This window comes from Dasypus novemcinctus, chromosome 20, assembly GCF_030445035.2.
Source record: "Dasypus novemcinctus isolate mDasNov1 chromosome 20, mDasNov1.1.hap2, whole genome shotgun sequence".
Taxonomy (NCBI): Eukaryota; Metazoa; Chordata; class Mammalia; order Cingulata; family Dasypodidae; genus Dasypus; species Dasypus novemcinctus.
The window spans coordinates 43,393,808-43,414,570 of NC_080692.1; the positions used below are offsets into that span (position 1 = coordinate 43,393,808).

General features: G+C 38.9%; 1 protein-coding gene and 1 long non-coding RNA gene across 8 annotated transcripts in view; one reads left to right on the top strand and one right to left on the bottom strand.

The window, feature by feature from the left end:
• ABCC9 (ATP binding cassette subfamily C member 9) overlaps window positions 1-20,763 on the bottom strand; it is a 131,194-nt gene that overhangs the window by 24,091 nt on the left and 86,340 nt on the right. For all 7 annotated transcript variants that reach the window (XM_058282878.1, XM_058282882.1, XM_058282879.2 and 4 more), the window contains 2 exons: window positions 11,647-11,739; window positions 3,123-3,225 (listed from right to left, as the gene is read on the bottom strand). In XM_058282878.1, coding sequence (XP_058138861.1) covers window positions 3,123-3,225; window positions 11,647-11,739 — 196 coding nt within the window. The remainder of the gene's footprint in view (window positions 1-3,122; window positions 3,226-11,646; window positions 11,740-20,763) is intronic.
• Window positions 1,173-2,129, top strand: LOC111766967 (uncharacterized). Its single transcript, XR_002798879.2, has 3 exons — window positions 1,173-1,385; window positions 1,756-1,851; window positions 2,023-2,129. It is a non-coding gene; the product is annotated as an uncharacterized lncRNA (long non-coding RNA).

Here is a 20,763-nt window from a genome sequence, read left to right on the forward strand (position 1 = left end):
AATTTTATAAAACAACATGTGGAATATATTGAGAGTATGAATATATATGTGGGCTACAAGGGCATAGAGGAATTTTGCTTTGAAATATACATTTCTAATATAGATTGATATATCATGGAATAGAATGTCTTGAAATTATATTGCTGATGTCTGCTATTAATAACTTTAACTGAATATTTCTTAGAACACCTAAACAGCATGCTGATCAGATTATCTATGCTTTTTTGGTCCAATGTAATATCTTGCTTCTATTTCATTTAGTATATGTACTTTAAAACCCATCTCTAATTGTTTAAAGAATGACTATCTCATATTAAAGAAAAAAAAACGATGCAGGGGAGAGTGGGTTAGCTCTGGTTGAGTGCCTGCCTTCCATGTACATGTCCTGGGTTCAATTCCCAGTACCTCCCCAAAACCAAAACAAACAAAAAATGATTTAGAAGGCAGAATATTTACAGCTGTGGGATTCCGAGAGCAGGTCATGTCTTGGTTTCTAAGATCCTGTATCTCAACCGACATATTTCTGCCACAGGATTCAGTTATTTGGAACTGACGTTGTGCCTCCAGTGATGTGGACATGTCCATGGGAGCACAGTGGTAATGAGGTCATTTATATGCATACAATATACAGAAAAGGCGGTCATTTGCTTAATCTACTAATCACTCCTACTGTTGCATATAGAGACAAGTGTTGGTGTGTGTGTGTACGCGTGTGTATGTGCAGGTGTGCATGCTCAGAAGCTTACTGACACGCAACCAGAACAGATGGAGGAGACAAATCACACATAGGGCCTGGGCTTGACGGCTCGCAGATAAGCCTGGCACTCTGCAATAAATTACCAAAAGCTTCACCCCAAAATTCACATTCACCCAGCAGAAATAGAAGCAAAAGACTCTAATATCTTTGTATTCGTTTTAAGGGAGAGTTTTCATAATGGGGCTAGAGCCAATCTTGGAAGGACTGTAATACGTACAAAAAGCAAGGAGAAGATGTAAAACAAAATGTCGGTGTTTTCTTTAGGTTACTGTCAATGGAACTGGGTTTTTAAAATATCCAGGTAGGGCTGACTTCCTTTTCATACGGGGGTTAAAATCAGGGGTTGTGAGTCAAATTCGACCAAAGCATTCTGAGTTTGACTGCTGTTCCTAATTCTTCCTGACCTCCTTTTCTCGGCAGCTTAGAGCTCTAATGTCGCATCTTCTGGCTGGGAGAAGAGAACACAGGGTTTGCCTGAAGATTCGCATTCACCACTTGTCCACAAACCTGATGGCAGGACGTGCTAAGGGGGCGAAACCAGAGTCGCTAGACACCTCAAGTCCAGAGCAAACACACTTGCCCCCTAAAAACACGCTTGATCTCCGAGTGTGGGGAGATCAGATGCAAGGTAACTACTACCACGTTTTTCCTTGTGATTTCAGGGCATGCTTTCATTAAGCTATTTCATCATTAATACTCTTACTCGGATATAAAGTTTTTTCCCCCTTAGAGAAAATAGAAATTAAAAAAAAAAATCTAGCAGCTTAAAAACAAGGTTTTGTAGTCTAAATAAGGACTGGGAATACTACTTTGGCTTTATTATAAATCCAGAGTAACGTTCACCTGCCTTTATTTTTATTTATTAATTTTTTAGGAGGTACTGGAGATTGAACCCAGGACCTTGTACATGGGAAGCAGGCACTCAACCACTGAGCTACATCCGCTCCCCAACGAGAGTTGGTTTTTGTTGTTTTCTTCATGTGTGTGTTTGTTTTTAGGAGGTACCGGGGACTGAACATGGGACTGCGTACTGAGAAGCAGGTGCCCAACCATTTGACATACCTCGCTCCTGCCTGCCTTTATATTATCTATAGGTAATTCAGGAGAAACACTGCCCTACCCCCTCTCAAACTCCACAGCTACCTGGAAGGGATTTCCTCTCAGCAGCCAAGGCTTCTCTCTAAAATGTGTGACATGTAATTGTGTTATGCAGTGAATAATTTCTACCTAATAAATAAAATAGTGACAGTCTCTTTTTCTTACAGATGACTAAAGCTCCCAGGGGTACCCAAGATTCCATACCACCCTGAATCCAGCCATCGGCTGTTGAGATCTTAACTGGGCCTCCTTCAACTCTATTAAATTCCCTTTACCACCCTCTCTGGTCTGTTACATTTTAGAGAGAAAACCGGCCTGTTGTAGTGATGTGGAATCAGTGGGAGTTTTCTGACAATAAGTACAGATAAATCTGCCTTTCCTTGTCACAAATGGATAGATAATTACTAGGGAAAAATAAAGATTATAGCCAACTCCTCCTCACCACCAAAGTAGCTTATTCATGCTGCAGATTACACTGACCAGGCTACAAACTATCTTCCCTTCCCTTCCGAAAACTTCTGTTTCATGTCTCCTAAGTTTGCCTCCAGCTTCTGAAACACTTTCCAGGGCAGGTATTTTTCCCAATTATTTATTATTTATTTATTTATTCATCCACTCATCCATTCAAAAAACATTTATTGAGTGTATTTGCTAATCACTGTATAGGTGACTTTCATTATCATTTTTAATCCTAACATAGCCCGGAAGTATATATTATTTTCCCTATTTTGTAGATGAGGAGCTGGGACACGAAGAAATTAATTAACTTGCTAGACCAAGTGTGATAATAAAACGTCTGACTGTTCACCTACATACGGGAGAAGAGAGGGCGATGGATGGTTAATTGCAGTCCTAACATTTTGTGCTACATGACCCTCCACTGGCTGAAAACATAGAAGGTCACCATTTCTTCTAGGCCCGTCCAGCTCAGAGGAGGAAATGAGTACATCTGCTCACTTGTCAAATTTGCTCTTTTGAAAAAAAAAAATTGAAGTTATACAAATATTTACCATTCCATTAACTTATGTAATCTGGAGACTAATGAACGCAAAATGAATTTTTGCTTTTGGGGCTATTTGTCTTGTCATTAGTTAAAACACGATGACAAATTTCATCTGTAACGGGAACAAATCTGTCCTATTTTAAAGCCCAGAAAATGTGAACTTAGGGCTGAATCTCCGAGGAAATCTAATTTTTACAACGGTCTCTCCCGCTTCGCATCAGGCCACGATTTGGTTTCCATTTCGAAATCAGGAAATGAACGTACCGTCCTGACCTCTAGCCATCTGTTGGCAGCCGAGAGGAATAAGTAGGCAATGTTGTTTGTGTCGGTCAGTTCCAGCATACGTTGCTTAAATCTGGTTTCATGCCTGCAGAAAACACAAGTATTATGATGCTAGCCACACAAAAGGAGAAATAATAAAAAACAGTCACACTCATTACTACCCTATTTACTCTGCGTAGCGGCAAATTGGTGGGATGGAATGAATAGTAAATGGACTCCTACATTAAAATAAAGGTCAGCTGCTACTGCGTAGCTCAGACGGTGTGGCAGACTCTCACACCGCTGCTAGGGGAGGAGTCGTTGTGAAGACAAAGTCTTATTAAAAACCAGTTCATAAATTTCCAAAGGATTATTGTAGCCATGAAAACAAGGCCTGGCCTATGTTGCACAATCTTACCAAAGGTTGTAAGTTGTTCAGAAATGCAATGCGCTTCACCTCCCATTTATTTTCCTTTTCCAAATAACTTTGTAAATTGGGTGGATGGGTGAGGTGTTGGATGAGAACTAGGAAAGACAGGAAGCTATGCATTTATAAGGCAATATATATAATTCTCTTTTAGTCTGGTTTTTGGAAATCGAAGATGAAAATTGGAGCACAAAGAAAGTAGATGATGGGGAGTCATGGAGATGGTACATTAGGTTGTTATATAAGATACGTTTTATGCCCAGAAATTCTAAACTATGTGTAAGGATGGTCATTGCACAAAAGGAACTCTTGGTCTTTGGTACTTACAGGGGCCTTTGATATATATGGTCTAGATATGATCTCTGACCAAATAACATTGATTCTCAATGTTCAAATAATCAGACTAGTTTCTGTGAAACCTGTTTTATAAACATTTCTAAATGAAACTGCAAATAAAGCCTTATCCATCTGAACATGTGAGCTGCTCTCTCACAGTAAGTCATGTGATACGGTAATAAATCTTTTCTAAATCTAAGTCTAATCTACATCCAAATCATTTCATTTTCTAATTATTTTCCTCAAATGACATAAACAATGGAAAGTTGGATAATATAATCAAAATAACTAGTTTAGAGCTTGGGGGAAAAGCCAAATCAAAATGTGGTTAATTCCTCCCAGGGAGGGAGTATATATCCTTTTTGCCTATGAGTAAACTGAGACACAAAGAGGTAAAGTAACTCGCTCAGGCCCCGTAAATGACAGAGTTAGGACTTGAGCTCAGGCATTGCGGGGGGGAAAAAAAGTGGTTTATTTCATCTCTGCAGCCAGGACATGTCCTATGAAGACCCCAACTAAGGATTGTAATTGCAATGAAGAGATTTCATTTGACAGCTCGGCGGTGATTCCTGTTTGATATAAGAGTGTCCCCAATCGGTCAAATATCCTTGAATAAAATGGCAAAACTTGAGAATAAAACATGACTTGTGTCAAACAGTGAAGAAGCCCTGGGTGGGGTGCTCTCTTGGCCCACTGAAGCAATCCATACAGACCAATGTGAAGCAGATACTTGGTGTCTATCCAATCAATTTGATCATTCCAACATGCCAAACCAGATAAATCAGGATAATCCAGTCAGGCAGGAACATCTGATCTGCAAAAATCAAATGATTTGGCAAACACAGCCAAAGGCTGACCTCATTTTGTGTTTCGGAGCCTTGACCCAAATGCCATGCACAGGACGGTGTGTGCTGGGTGGAAGCACACGGGTGTGGGGAGAGGCAGCCCTAGAGAATGCCTGGCTCCCTCGTGGCCCTTTGAGAAATGAAAAAGTGAATAACTAAAAGGGAGGCAGAATACAGGCCCCCGGGGCCCAGTGAGATGATGGATTTGAACTGTAAAGAGATATATGCGTGTCAGAGCTATCTTTCTCCACTTGCATCTTAGCAGCTTTTATCCACCCATTCATAAACATTTTAGCCAGCATCAACTCTAAGTAAGAGATGATGGTAGATGTTGGGGATAGACATTTGAACATGACATGCTCGCTGTGGTCGGGGAGTCTCTGGCTGGGGAAGGAGATAAAGGGTGTTAACGAGTAAGGGTGGTGTACCACAGCGCCACAATGGCCATGCACGAGATGCTCCACAGGCATAAAGGAAGGGACTGATTTGCGCTGAGCTGAGGATCGGGATGGTGGGAATGGGGTGGAAGTGGAGAGAGAAGAAGGATTAAGCAAGGGTTTCACAGCAACTCAGGACGACGGTCTGAGTGAGGCTTTAGGGGATAATCGAATTTTTTCAGGTGAACAAAGGAGGAAAAGGCATTCCAAAGAAAGGGGACGAGATGAGCTAAGGCATGGAGACCAGAAAACTCGACGTGTTCAGGGGCTGGAGACAGGTTTCTCTCCCTAGAGGACCGTGGTGAGAGAGAGATCGGGGAAGAGGGCAGCAGGACCAAAGGCAGTGGGCTCTGGGTGAGATGACCATCAAACACTTTCTTCCCACAAAGTGCTCTGTGTGCTCCTCTCTTTGGGGTGACGGCTTCAGACACACTCGTCAAGAGTTTGTAAATGGAGTTGGCAACAGTCTGGAGCAGCAGTGAGCGGGGAGGGGTGAAAATGCAGTGAACATTCTTTCTGTGTGTTTCTATTTGGCAAGAAACCTTCTGTTTTCCTAATGGAAACTTTGACACACTCAGTCTGTATCTTTTCATCCACATCCAGCTCATCTTCTGAACATTCTTAGACCTTTATTCTGTCAGTCGAAAAAATAGGAAGGGTCACTGAAATCTCAGTATTTAACTACGATACTCTAGTGGTAAACCGCTGCAGGGAGTTCACTGCTTCATCGGGTCCTCCGCGAACCCTGAAGGCAGGGGAGGAGAAGCAGTCTAATCAGTAAATACCGACTTTCCAAAAAAGCCTGAGACACTGGGGACTCTCGAAAGGAAGGAACGGATGGGTGTGAAAGAACGTGTTTGATTCTCGACCACAAGTACCAAAATGTGAAGTGTCTAGAATTGTGTTATGGCAACAGGGCTATCCCCACAAAAAGGCTTTCTTTTAGTTTGGTTTAAAAATGCCGATATTTGTGGTATTTATATTTGAAAATTTCACCTTAGAAGATCAAAAGCTGGATGCATATGTGCAGGTACTTCTAGAGACTAGTTGGTTTGTCTTTTGTTTCTTCCAATCATAATTCAAGCACTGAAAGCAACACCTACTATTTTGCCCTTCTTATCACAACTTAGAAGTTTACCTCATTTAATATTAAGAATAGCAATGATAAAATTCTGCTACGTGTCTAGTAAGAGGTGTATTAGTCAGCCAAAGGGCTGCCAATGCAAAGTACCAGCAATCTCTTGGTTTTTATAAAGGGGGTTTATTTGGGGGTAAAAGCTTACAGTCTTAAAGCTGTGAAAAGTCCGACTCAAGGCACTATGAGAGGTGATTTCCTGCCAAAGTCAGTTGCCATGTGTTGACACAAGATGGCGGGTGATCTCTGGCTGGCCCCTGCCTTCCCCTCTGGGTCACCCTTTCCCCTTGAGCCCTGTGGCTGCAGCCTCTTGAGACTGTGCTTAAGTGATCCTGTAGTCCTGTCTCTCCAGGCATGGGGCTCGTCTCTTTTCTGGCCTTCTATGTCAGTCTTGGCTCTCCTGCTCTCTTCCCAAGGTCAGCTGTAAGCTATCAGGCAAATGGCTCATCTCTCCCCTGGACCTCAGCTGTCTAAACCTTCTCCTTTCTGTCACATGGCAGGATCAAAAGGGATAGAGCTCTCTTCCTTTGTCTGCAGGTGTGAGCGTCTGTTTATATAGACCCAGCAAGGGGGCGGGGACTCAGCCTGAGTCACACCCACTGGTGTAGTTGAATCAAAAGCCCTCATCTTAACAGGTAAGCTAATCAAAGACTCCTCTGCTGAATTTAATGCACTTAAAGGGTATCATACCCAGAGGAATAGATTAGTTTACAAACAATCTTTCTCCTTTTGGGATTCATGAAATAATCTCAACCTTGATTTTTGGCCAGTTCCTTCTTTCACTCTAATGTTTCCTCATTTCCTTAAAGATGCTTTTCCAAATTCCTTAAACTTCAGGAGGAAAACAAAGGTCATCCTATCAACTTCTATCTGTCCCACCTCCGCCTATCAACCTGCCCTAATCCATACACATCCTTTCCTTGCCTTCAGAGAGGAGCTCGAACCAAATCCTGCTCAAGGTGAGCTGACCTCTCTACCTGAGCCCTTGAACTCATTCCAGCTGATCTTTTATGAAAACTTGTTCTATCAGTTGTCCTATCCTGCCTGTATCTCCATTTCTTCCCCTGAGCCTTTAAGAATGTCTAACTCATTACCATTTTTAAAACAAGATAGACAAATAAAAAAGTCTTCCTTTAATTAGCCTCAGAATCTATGCCCACCTGAAAGAAAGTTTTTGAAAGAGTAGTCTTTCCTTATAACTCAGTGTTTTCTTTTCAAGTTAATTCTTCAATCCACTAAATTCTTATTTCAGCCCTCTCCATTCCATGATAATTGTGCTTGCAAAAGTTACCATAGTTTCATGGTTGCCATATCCAACGGGCACTTTTAATTTCTTTTTATTTATTTAATTTGTTTTTAGTACCAACAGTCATTCAATTTCTTCTTAAAATGCTCGGGCAATTTAGCTTCAATGACATACTATCCTGATTCTTTTCCTACTACTTAAATGGTTTATTTTTTCAATTGGTCTGAATTCTTCTCCCTTGGTAGGGAGATGAGGTCTGCCCTAGCAGGTGAGAACGTCTGCCACTATTATGCTATTGTCGTTTTGAGAAGAGGACTGAAATAAGGTTAGTTACAATAACATGACTTAGGGTACATATGGATCAAACATAGGGACGGCAGTCCCTGAGGTCTTCTAGACCTATCCTTGATATTGTAGAATTATCAAAGGTCAATGCTTGCTTATTAGAAGGTGTCATATGGAGGAGGGACTATTGAAACTCTCAGCTGACCACACTTGAGTCTTTGGTGGCCCTTCGGGAGGTATAGCACATGGGTACTGGCCTCTCTTCCCTAGATATATATGCACCATGAGGGGAAGCCTCAGTGAATATGATCGTCACCACCATTTAGTTCTTTTCGCTCATAGGACAGCTGATCTTTGCAGGGACCAAATTAATAAAGCAGTAGACACAACGTCAAAGTGACCAAGTTCTTGATCCCCCTTGGGATTTGGTTACATTAGGCTTGGCCTGTGTTAGGGTTAGCCAGGATGAGGGGGAACTCAATGGGATTTTTAATTGGAAGACTGAAGCTCGGACAAGGGACAAAACCAATTCTGTCCCCTTAACAGAGGAAGTTGACTAGCTTGCATGGTGCCCAAACGATGAGGGCCAGGATCAGATAAAAGACGTTGAAGTGAAGAGTCATGGAGACAATTAGCAGAAAGTAATGGACTGAGGGGTGAAATCTCCTTTGATTCACTCATAAAACATGTGAACATCTACTACGTGTCTGACTCTTAGAATTCTGAATATAGCTCCTAGTTTTGTGGGGAATGCAGACAAACAGATGATTATGATGTAGTGTGATAAGTTTAGAAACACAACTTAATACAGTGCTCTTAAGAAGGGCATGGAATCTACATTCTGATAGTCAGGGACAGTTTCCCACAGCAGATAATCGTGGGCTGATATTTCAGCCATGAGATAAGAAATGGTTAGTCAAATATAAGAGGAGAGCAGGGAGGGACAGGTAACACAGCCTGGCTTCCTCTGAGGCATGGCCCTAAGAGGACCAGCTTTGTTTAGGGTCATCCATTGACAGACTGTATTTTCCAGTCAATCTTTTTGTCTGCCTGTTCCCTAAGCGATGGCAGTCTGAAAATTTTAAGCCACCCTTTTCTCAGTCTCCATTGAACTCCATTTGACTCCACTTGCAATCAAATCCATGGCCCAAACTTTAAGTGGTATCTTAAGAGGATGATACTCAACCCTGCTATCTTCAGCCCTGAGGCACCTGTTAAACACCAGATCCACACACCCAACCGCCCACACGTGGCCCCCACCTGGAGCTCATCAGCACCCCCACCCGTTCATAACTCTACTCCTCATCTCCTATCCCAATCTCTGCTTCACGCGGAATTCCCTAAAGAGGAAGATTGTACTGGCTCATGGACATAAGAAACCTAGGAGTCATCTTCAACTTTTACCTCAATGTCACGTTCAGTTGGTTCCTAAATCTCATTGGTCCCACTTCCTAAATATCCCTTGCATCTGTATTTTTCTCTGTAGTTCGTCAGTTCCTGCTTTAGCTAGCCTGGACCACCCCAGCTGATCTGCTGCCACAACCTTCTGGCTTCTTCTGGCCATTAGCTCCAGTCACGCCTAATTCATCCCTCATAGCACACCAGAATTATCCTGATACTGCATCTCTGATCAATGACTTTCCTTGTCAAAATCCTTCAGCGGCTCCCAAATATGGCAATAAAGTCCAAGTTCCTGAAAGGCACATATTCCATGCCCTTTATGTACTGGCCACTGTTTACTCTTACAAATCTCATCCCCAAATCCTCATTTTTCATACTCTATTTTCCAACAGTACTGGACTCTTTTAATATCTATATGAAATAGAAATACTAATGGTTTGGAATGCATATTACTCCTGGTTTGAATACTCTATCCCCTTTACCTTCCAGGTAAACTATTTGCCATTCAAGGATTTGTTATACAATAATTATCTCCCCATTCCTTTAGGACAAAGTGCTACCCGGATGATTTTGTGATACATATATATTAGACTAAGTATCATATGGTAATGTCCATTTTTTTTCCAAGCCCATTCTCCTACTAGGCTGTGAACTCCTAAGCTAGGGTCCATACTAACCAGTCAATGTAAATTTCTTGAGCACTTATTTGGTGCCAGGCCCCATTCAAATGTTGGTGGTGCAAAAATAAAAAGGCCTGCTCTCATAGGGCTTACATTCTAGTTGAAAGAGACAGATAATAAACATGTAAACAGATAAAATATAAGAATTTAAAGTACTCAGATAAATACTAAAAAGAAAATACTCAAATATTCCTTAAACTTAAAAGAGATGTGTAGCAGTTTGATATAGTTATGAATTCCAAAAAGAAATACTGGATTATGTTTGTAAACCGATCTTTTCCTATGGGCATATTAGATTATATTGGATTCAGATTAAGTAATCAGGTAAACCTCTTCTGCCAGTAGGGCACGGCAGCCCCACCTGTTGGTGGGTGGGGCTAACAGATAAAAGATACAGCAAAGGACAGAGTCGAGGGGATTCTTAATGTTGGAGTTTTGATGTTGGAGTTTGATACTGAAGTCTGAAGCTGGAGCCCTGCAAAGTAAGCACACAGAGGAAAGAGAAGCAAGCCCCAGGAAGAAAGGAACCCTAAGCATGGAAAGAAGCAAGCCCTGGGAAGAGAGGAAACCAGGAAGCCTGAACCCTGGCAGATATAGGCAGCCATCTTGCTCCAATACGTGGAAATTTTGGTAAGGGAATTAACTTATGCTTTATGGCCTGGTATCTGTAATCTCCTACCCCAAATAAATACCCTTTATAAAATCCAATGGGCTTCTTGTATTTTGCATCAGCACCCCTTTGGCTGACTAATACAAAGTGCTTAGGCAAAAAGAATGTAGATATGAGTACCACTTGTCATTGCTGGGTACAGTTAGAACATAAGTTTTATCTTAATATCCACATTCAGTGCCAATAAATAGTTTTAACCTCCCCAGTGGAAGTCACTGCACACTATATCCCCAATGGAAGTCACTGCACACTATGATGGGAAAGCATCTCACTGCAGAAAGTATGCATTCTTCATGATGAAACTATGTAGCTCTATATAGAAACATAAATGTTGTGGGTGATTATCCTAAAGTTCTACTTTTGGACCCAAATCTATGTTTTTAATGTATTCCTTAGGTTAGAAAAATTGATGATTGAAATCAATATACATGTGCTTTTGGGGTTACACAAAGATATGACACCTCAAAATAGCAACTTTCTAGTTTAAATTAAATAGTCCATTACAGCAACATTTTTTGTTGATCTTACTTGAACAGGGAAAGTAGGGGTAGGTAATTTTGATGAATATTAAGTAAACACTCGATTAAAAGTTTGGGTTTTTATTTTTCCCCAACCTTGAAAAAAGTTGATGAAATTCTAAAATCACTTTGTTGTGGTAGTATACCTTTTTTATTATTACCGTTATTTTTATTATCTATACATTAACTTGGCAATTGGGTGCTTATTTGCTAGTCACTGTGGTTAGTGCTTTACATACATTGTCTCGATTAGGCCAAGGACCTGAAGAAGCAAAACTGATCTCCCCCTTTCACAGATGGACACTGAGGTTGGAGAATTTGAGGGTCTTGTCCAATACGCTGGCATCTTTCCGAAATGGTGCTTCATGCTTTCCTTATTCTTGTTAAAATTTCAGACACTTAAATTCCAACCACATTTTTCTGACCTCTGGTTTAGTACACTGCCAGGCACACAGCAGTCCTTCCAAAAATTGTAGCAATTACCAATTGTTTATCGATAAATATTTGTTGATGATATCATCAGCAACGTAAAAACATGGTTACTGACCTAAACGCCCGTATGGTGGTGAGTCCTTCGGCTGTTTCTGAGAAGTGGCAAAGCAGAGGGAGTTGGGTACTGTCATCCAGTTCCTGGAGATCCCTATGACAGAGGGAAATGCAGAGGTAAATTTATGTTTCAGAGCAGAGACCGCAGAGACCAACGGGTTCGTTCTAAATTAAGGTTATTATTTGTCATTTAACTACTTTCTCCTAGCTCTCAATTAACAAAGACTTCAACAGCTTGCACTCTAAAGAGGAAGAGAAAGCTGGGTGCCTAATGCATCTGGGTTCACGCTGAAAGTAAGATGTTACACAAAGCTATTAGCGTTGTTAACTAACTGAAGTTCACTGCTATGAGGACACAGAGGAATGAGGGGTTAAGTCATACCTAAGACATGGCTGGTATTTTCTTTGAACAGGTAGAATTAAGGTCAACTCTTCTTTTTTTTAAACAAGTCAATTTTATTGATATATATTAATAAAGCATAAATCCATCCAAAGTGTACAATCAATGGTGTTTGGTATTATCACAGTTGTGCATTGATCACGTCCATCATTACTAGACCATTTTCATTATTCCGTTAATAATAACAGAAAAAAAACCTCATCACCTCTCAATCTCTCTCTGCTTCCCCTACTGTACAGAGCTGCTATTCTGTTTCCATCTCTCTAGTTTGTGTTTATATTTTGTAAAAACAGCCTTATAGATGCAATATTACTCATATTTGTATTTCACATGAGGTTTCACTATGTTATACAGTGCCATGTTACATTTTTTAGCTTTCCTTCTAGTAATATACATGTCCTTGGGCTTTCCCTTTCAATCACTGTCATACCCATATAATAGCTCTGGTAGTCAACAAACACCATGATGTGCTCTCACCATTTTCAATCATTTCCAAAGATTTACAAACAATCTTTTAACCAAATTCTGTACAGATTAACCCTCAACTTTCCATTCTCTACCCTCATTCTATTTTCTGGTGGCCTATATTCTAATTATTAACTCCACGAGTTTATACAATATATTTAGTTCATAACTGCACAATCATACAGTATTTTTCCTTTTGTGTCTGGCTTGCTCACTCAATGTAATGTCCTCCAGCTTCATCCATGTTGTCAAATGTTTCATGGCTTCATTTCTTCTTACAGCTGCATAATATTCCATTGTATGAATACACCCCAGTTTGTTTATCCATTCATCGGTTGATGGACACCTGGTTGTTCCAATCTTTTGGCAATCGTGAATAACACTGCTATGAATATCAATGTGCAGACGTCTGTTCGTGTCTCTGCTCTCAGTTCTTCTGGGTATATACTGGGTAGTGGTATTGCTGGGTCACAAGGCAAGTCTATATTCAACTTCCTTAGGAACTGCCAAACCATTCTCCACAGTGGCTATACCATTTTACATTCCCATCAACAATGAATATATGTTCCTATCTCTCCCCATCCTTTCCAACACTTGTAGTTTCCTGACTTTTTAATAGTGACTATTCTAATATATGTGATATGATATCTCTTTGTAGTTTTGATTCGCATTTCCCAGAATTTAGGTCAAATCTTTAGCATAAGGAGGGTTTTAATAAAAGGGACAAGAAGAACTACATTCCAGCTCAGAACACAGGAAAAGCAAGCACAGATGTATAAAGAACCTGGCAAGTCCAATCAGAATGGTTTCTCAAATCCTTTGGGGAATAAATATGGGTGGCATAAAATTGTAGAGGCTGAAAAAAAAATCACTGAAGACTAAAAATGAAGCGATCAGAGCTATGCTTACAATACAAAACTTGGGAGACAGGGCAAAGAATGAAACAATGGGTGAGTGAGGAAAAGCAGTTATGATAGTCTATTTAAGAGATTTTTCAAAAGTCCTGAATTAGTTTGATACCAGTGGGATTTAAAATAAGGTGTATCTTATTTAGTGTATATCTCATCAGATACCAAAGAGATAAGAAAGCAGTGGTATGATATTTTTAAGGAACTGAAAGAGAAAAACTGTGAGCATAGAATTCTTTACCCAGCAAAACTGTCCTGCTAAAATGAGGGTGAGTTTGAAGTCTTCACAGAAAAACAAAAACTAAGAGTTCATCACCAAGAGACCAGATTTATAAGAGACACTAAAGGGTGTGCTGTAGCCTGAAAGGAATAGACAAGGATGAGAGGCTTGGAGAAGAGTTGTAGAAATGAAGATAATTACTAAGAGTAACCTGAAGAGTGGCAAACAAATAGTAAGATATGACAATGGAAAGCCAAAGGATAAAATGAACAAAGTAAGTAATGTGTTTACACTAATAACATTGAATGTTAATCGACTGAACAAACCAATCAAAAGATACAAACTGACAGAATTGATAAAAAAGTATGAGCCATCTATATGCTATCTACAAGAGACCCATCTTAGATGGAAGCACACAATCATGCTGAAAGTGAAAGCCTGGAAATAGATATTCCACACAGATAGTAATAAAGATCTGGAGGAGCAATACTATATTAGGTAAAATATATTTTAAATGAAAAACTGTTATAATAGATGAAGAAGGTCATTATATATTAGTAAAAGGGACAATTTACCAAGAAGAAATAACTGTAAGAAATATTTATGTCCCTAACTAAGGTGGCCCAAATAATGAGGCACACACAGGCAAAATGGAAGGGAGAAATAGACGTCTCTACAATAATAGTTGGAGACTTCAATGTACCACTCTCAGTATTGGATAGAACATCTAGACAGAGAATAAATAAAGAGCTTGAATAATATGATAAATGAAATAGACATACTACACAACGTAGAATATTATACCCGAAAACAAAATAGTTTATACATTCTTCTTAAGTGTTCATGGATCTTACTCCAGGGTAGACCACATGTTGGGTCATAAGTCAAATCTCAATAAATTTAAAAACATTGAAATTATACAGAGCACTTTCTCTATCATAATGGAGTTCACCCGGAAATTAATAACAGACTTAAAAAGGGGAAAATTCACATATATGGAGATTAAACAATAAACTCTTGAATAATTTGTGGGCCAAAGAAGAAATTGCAAGAGAAATTAGTAAGTATCTCAAGAGGAATGAAAACAAAGACACAAAGTATCAGAACTCATGCGATACAAAGAAGGCAGTGCTGAGAGGGAAATTTATAGCCCTAAATGTGTATATATAAAAAAAAAAAAAAGCAAAAATCAAAAACCTAACTACACACCTGGAAGAACCAGAAAAAGAAAAAAAACAATAGAGAGAATCAACAAAACCAGAAGGTGGTTCTTGAGAAGATGAACAGAATTGACAAATCCTTAGCTAGACTAACAAAGAAAAATAGAAAGGACCCAAATAAATAAGATAAGAAATGAGAAGAGTGATACTACCACTGACCCCGCAGAAATAAAAGAGATCATAAGAGCTGACGATGAACAACTGTATGCCAACAAACTAGACAACATTGATGAAATGGACAAATTCCTAGAGACACATGAACAGCCCACACTGCCCCTAAGAGAACTAGAAGACCTCAGCAAACCAATCACAAGCAAAGAAATTGAAATAGTCATCAAAAACCTCCCCTAAATGAAAAGCTCAGGACCAGGTGGCTTCACAGGTGAATTCTACCAATCATTTAAAGAAGGTCTAATACCAGTGTCTTGCTCAAACTCTTCCAAAAAACTGAACAGGAGGGAACAAACTCATTCTATGAAACCAGCACCACCCTAATACCAAAGCCAAATAAAGATAATACTAAAAAAGAAAATTACAGACTAAGTTCTCTAATGAATATAGATGCAAAAATCCTCAACAAAATACCAGCTAAATGAAGCCAAAAGTACACTAACAGAATTACATACCATGACCAAGTGGGGTTTATACCAGGTATGCAGGGTGGTTCAACAAAAGAAAATGACTTAGTATAATACATGACATTGATAAATTGAAGAAAAATCACATGACCATCTCAATTGATACAGAAAAGGCATTTAACAAAATACAACATCCTTTCTTGATAAAAACACTCTGAAAGATAGGAATAGAAGGAAACTTTCTCAACATGATAAAATGCATATATGAAAAACCCACAGCTATAGTACTCAACAGTGAAAGACTAAAAGTTTTCCTGCTGAAATCAGGAACAAGACAAGGATGCCCACTGTCTCCACTGTTATTTATATTATGTTAGAGGTTCTAGCTAGAGCAATTAGGCAAGAAAAAAGAAATAAGAGGTACCCAAATAGGAAAAGAAGAAGTAAGACTTCCATTATTCACTGATAACATGATCCTCTACCTAGAAAAATACTGAAAAATACACAGCAAAGCTACTAGAAACTAATAAACAACTTTAGCACAGTGGCAGGATACAAGATTAATATGCAAAAATCAATGGCATTTCTATACACTACTAATTAGCAAGTTGAGGAGAAAGTCAGAAAAAAATTCCATTTATAATAGTGACTAAAAGAATCAAATACTTAGGAATAAACTTAAGTAAGGACATGAAGCCCCCGTATTCAGAAAATTACAAAACATTACTAAAGCCAAAGAAGATCTAAATAAATAGAAGTACATTCTGTGTCCATGGATTAGAAGACTAAATATCATTAAGATGTCAATTCTACCTAAACTGTTTTTGACAGATTCAACACAATCCCCCTCAAAATTCCAACAGCCTTTTCTGCAGAATTGGAAGAGCTAATTATCAAATTTACCTGGAAGGTTAATGGCCCTTAAATAGATAAAAAAATATATTTAAAAAGAAGAACGAAGTTGGAGGACACCCACTTTCCAACTTTAAAGCATATTACTTAACCACAGTGATAAAAACAATATGGTACTGGCATAAAAACAGACAGATTGACCAATGGAATGAAATTGAGAGTTGAAAAATAGACCCTCACATCTATGGTCAAGTGATTTTTGACAAAGCTGCCAAACCCAACTAGCTGGGTCAGATTAGTCTAGCCAACAAATGGTGCTGGGAGAACCGGATATCCTTATCTAGAAGAAAGAAAAAGGACTCATCTCACACCTTTTATGAAAATTAACTCAAAATGGATTAAGAACCCAAATATAAATGCTAGAATCATAGAGCTCCTAGAAGAAAAGGTAGGGAAACATCTTCAAGATCTTTTGGTAGGTGTTTTTTTCCTCAAACCTTATATCCAAACCATAAGCAATGAGAGAAAAAATAGATAAATGGGACCTCCTCATAATTCAACACTTTTGTGCTTCAAGTAATTTTGTTAAGAAGGTGAAAAGACAGCCTACTCAATAGGAGAAAAACTGGAAATCACTTATCTGACAAGGGTTTGGTTTACACATTATATAAAGAAACAACTCAAGAATAAAAAGACAAGCAACTCAATTGAAAAATGAGCAAAAGCCTTGAATAGACATTTGTCCAAAGAAGAAATACAAATGACCAAAAAGCACATGGAAAGATGTTCAACATCACTAGCTATTAGGGAAATTCATATCAAAACTACAAAGAAATATCACTTCACACCTTACAGAATGGCTCTTATTTAAAAAAAACATGGAAGTAGAAGTGCTGGAGAGGATGTAGAGAAATGGGAACCCTCCTTCACTGTTGGCGGTAATGTCACATGGTGCAGCCTCTGTGGAAGACAGTTTGGTGGTTTCTCAATAAGCTAAAGATGGAACTGCTGTATGATCTGTCAATCCTGCTACTAGGATTATATTCAGAAGAGATGAATGCAAGGAAGCAAACAGATACTTGCATGCTAATGTTCATAGCAGCATTATTCACCATTGCTAAAAGATGGAAATGACCTAAGCACCCATCAACTGATGAATGGATAAACAAATGTGGTATATATGTATGATGAAATACTATTCAGTTGTAAGAAGAAATGAACTTGGGATGTACATGACAACATGGATGAACCTCGAGGACATCATGCTGAGCAAAATAAGCCAGACACAAAAGAACGAATAGGGTATGATCTCATTGTTATGAACTAAATACGATGAGTAAATTTAGGGAGTTAAACTATAGACATAGGTGAGTAGGAAACAGAATGTGGGTTGAGAGGGGGGAGCTGATGCTGAATGTATAGAGAATTTTAATAAGTTTGACTATAAATATGTGGAAATGGACAGAGCTGATGGTAACACATTATAATGGGCATAACTAGCACTACTGTTTTTAAATGTGATTACACCTGAAGGGTAGTTTATGGAGGTCAATGTTTATTGAAAAACAGCTAGAACATAAACTAGTGACTATAGAATATAGTGATTTGGGTGGTAGATGAGGATTGTGGTTAACAATACAAACACAAGAATGTTCCTCTATTACAAGGTGTTAAGACTATGGCAATACATGGGAAAATAAAACTAATGTAACAAAGACTATAGTTAACAGTAATATTGTAATATTTTTCTAGCAAAGGCAAAGAACGTGCTATATATCAATGCTAAGAGGAAAGACAAGAATTTGGGATTCAGTTTCTTGAGATGTGAATATGATCAAGTAATTTTTTTCATTTTCTTCATTAACAAGGAGACTTTGGTCATGTCATTTAACCAGTCTATGCTTATTTATTCATCTTTTGGAACACTGGAGAAACAACTGAGTTTGTTTTTAGGATTGAATAAGATAAATGTGCCTGGACAGGAATTTTTAAAAGTAGTGCTTCTATAATTTGGTAAACTGCCTTTTGTGTATTATTTTATTTTTTGAAGTTGAAATAAAGTTTTAAAAAATAAGGAGGAAATTGTGAGAGAGTCCAGCAGCGGTAGCTTTCTAAGCTGTGGCAAACAATTAGCTCTCACACGATGAATAGAAAGGAAGAGTTAAATACAGCTTGGCTGTTTGCAGATTGGCAGACTTGAAAAATGACAGTGCATTTACTAATGTGGTGGACACCGTGAAGAGAAAAAGATGGTGAATTTGGACACAGTGATTTGAGCCCCTGTTTTGGGATTCGAATCACTGCTGCATCCTCCAAGGAACTATATATATGTGCATAAAGCATTCAGTCGCTCTTTGGTGCACACACGTTCGAACCCGACCCTTTTCATAAAGATAAGCTCTCACAACAACTTTTATGGAAGCCAGGTAAGCTGCCATTCTAGAGGATAGGCTGGCATTTCTCCTTTCTCCCGCTCTGTCTTTTTTTCTTCCCTTCTCTAGGTCTCGGGGGCTGAGGGATTGGAGTAACCTCATGACATTCCCCTGACAGTCGTCTGAACTGATAACCACTGCTACACTACTTGGAACAACGGACTTGTGCTGTTTTGGCTGCCTGTGTAGTCCCACAAACAAACGTAAAATCTTCCCAATTTGAGTTTCTAAAATGGATTCGCTCACTCCAGAAGTTGCCGATAAGGGGAGGACAGAAGAGACAGGGACAAGGAGAGATGGAGAGGCAGACAGGGAGAAAATGAATAGGATAGAATAGGAAGATTCGAATGAGAATAGTCTGTTACTTCTGGAAACACTTTTTTAAGCAACACTGACCGAGTGGCTATTTGTAAACGTGACCCAGGCAACAAGTGCGCACTACATTGAGGTTGGGTAAAGTCAAGTAAAACATTAGGAAAAAGCAACCTTTGTAGAACTGAATGTGTAAAACCAAAAAGGTGAGGGCACAGCTTGATCCCGAACACTCACAAAGCTTACCAGACCTTCGATTTTAGATGTTCACAGTTTTACAGCTTGACCTTGAACACTCACAAAGCTAACCAGATCTCTGATCTTAGATGTTTACAATTTCATGGTATTTCCTGCAGCCAGTCCCCACTTAACCTTCATTTGGGGTCTACAAATACAGTCTGGTAAGCTGCCTGAGCTTTCCCAGATGGGCCAGTCCTGCTGAGCCACAACAGCCCTATTTCCCCTGTGAGATTTAACATCTACCACGAGGTCATAGCTGCTAACTTTCAAAACATTTTAATCAAGAATGGCGTACAACCCATTATCAAGGGCAAATGCTGTAAACAATCATCCTCTCTCTATTTCAGTTAACAACTGAATACTAAGAGTTCATTCTACTCATAACGAGCAGAATTTGCAGTTCAAATTTGTAATGGAGTAGGAATATTTACCTAACCTTTGCACTCAACTGGAATTGCTAAAGGGTAGAAATAGGCCCAAATGAATAAGTAATTAAAGTAGGGTAGGGACTGTTTGATCTTAGCGGCAAAAAGGCGAGGACCAGTTTGGAGACAGTCGGCAGTATTGAAGGAACTCCAAACTTCCCTGCCCTCCAAGCAGTGTTAACAAAGCACCAGACAGCAATTGAAAGGGTCTCTCTGATGGCTAGCTTTCCCCTTGGGGTCTGGATTTGCTACATGAAAAAAAGATGAATTGGGGATGAAAAACCATTCTGGATTTAATCCAGATCTCTAACATTTGGAGGACTCTAATTTACAGCCTTTAGGGAGAAACAACTTTTAAAAAATTATGAAATATCACATATATTCAGAGGTTCTCAACTGTACTCCTGCTTTCTCTTCTTACTCCCCCTTTCTTTCATGTGCTCTGCACTATCTGTCCATTGAACACTTTCAATTTCCTGAATGAATTCAGCATCTAACTTCTTATTCCAGCACTTAACTTATATATTAGGGTCTCTTTATATGTTTTATTTCACCAAGAGGCTGTAAGTTTCTTGAGAAAAGGTTCTTGGCATGTTGATCTCTTCATCTGCCACATGGCTTAATATGATTATTTGAAACATGATAAGCACTTAATAAGTATTTGCTGAAATAAGGCGATTGTTGCAATGACATGAAATTTACTGTACTATTCATAACAGAACTTCAGAGTTAAATTGGAAATGTCAAAGCAACTGGTATCATATTTCATTTAACTATTCAACATCTCAGCAAATGAAAAATTCTATATTAGAAGAGGAATTTAACATTCATGGCTCTATTATATTTTTTAGGCTGGATACTAAATGCATTTTATCTGATCTGATCTGAAATTTCCCAGTCTCTGAAAAGTTACGGCTCTCCTTTCACATACTCAAGATTATCTTCTTTTACAGTCATCTTTCTGATTTATCTCTTCAACTCTTTGTACTTCTACACATATTTTATAGAAAGTAATTTAAGAATTTTAAAATACCTTAGTTTTCCACTTGCAGGATATAATGATATT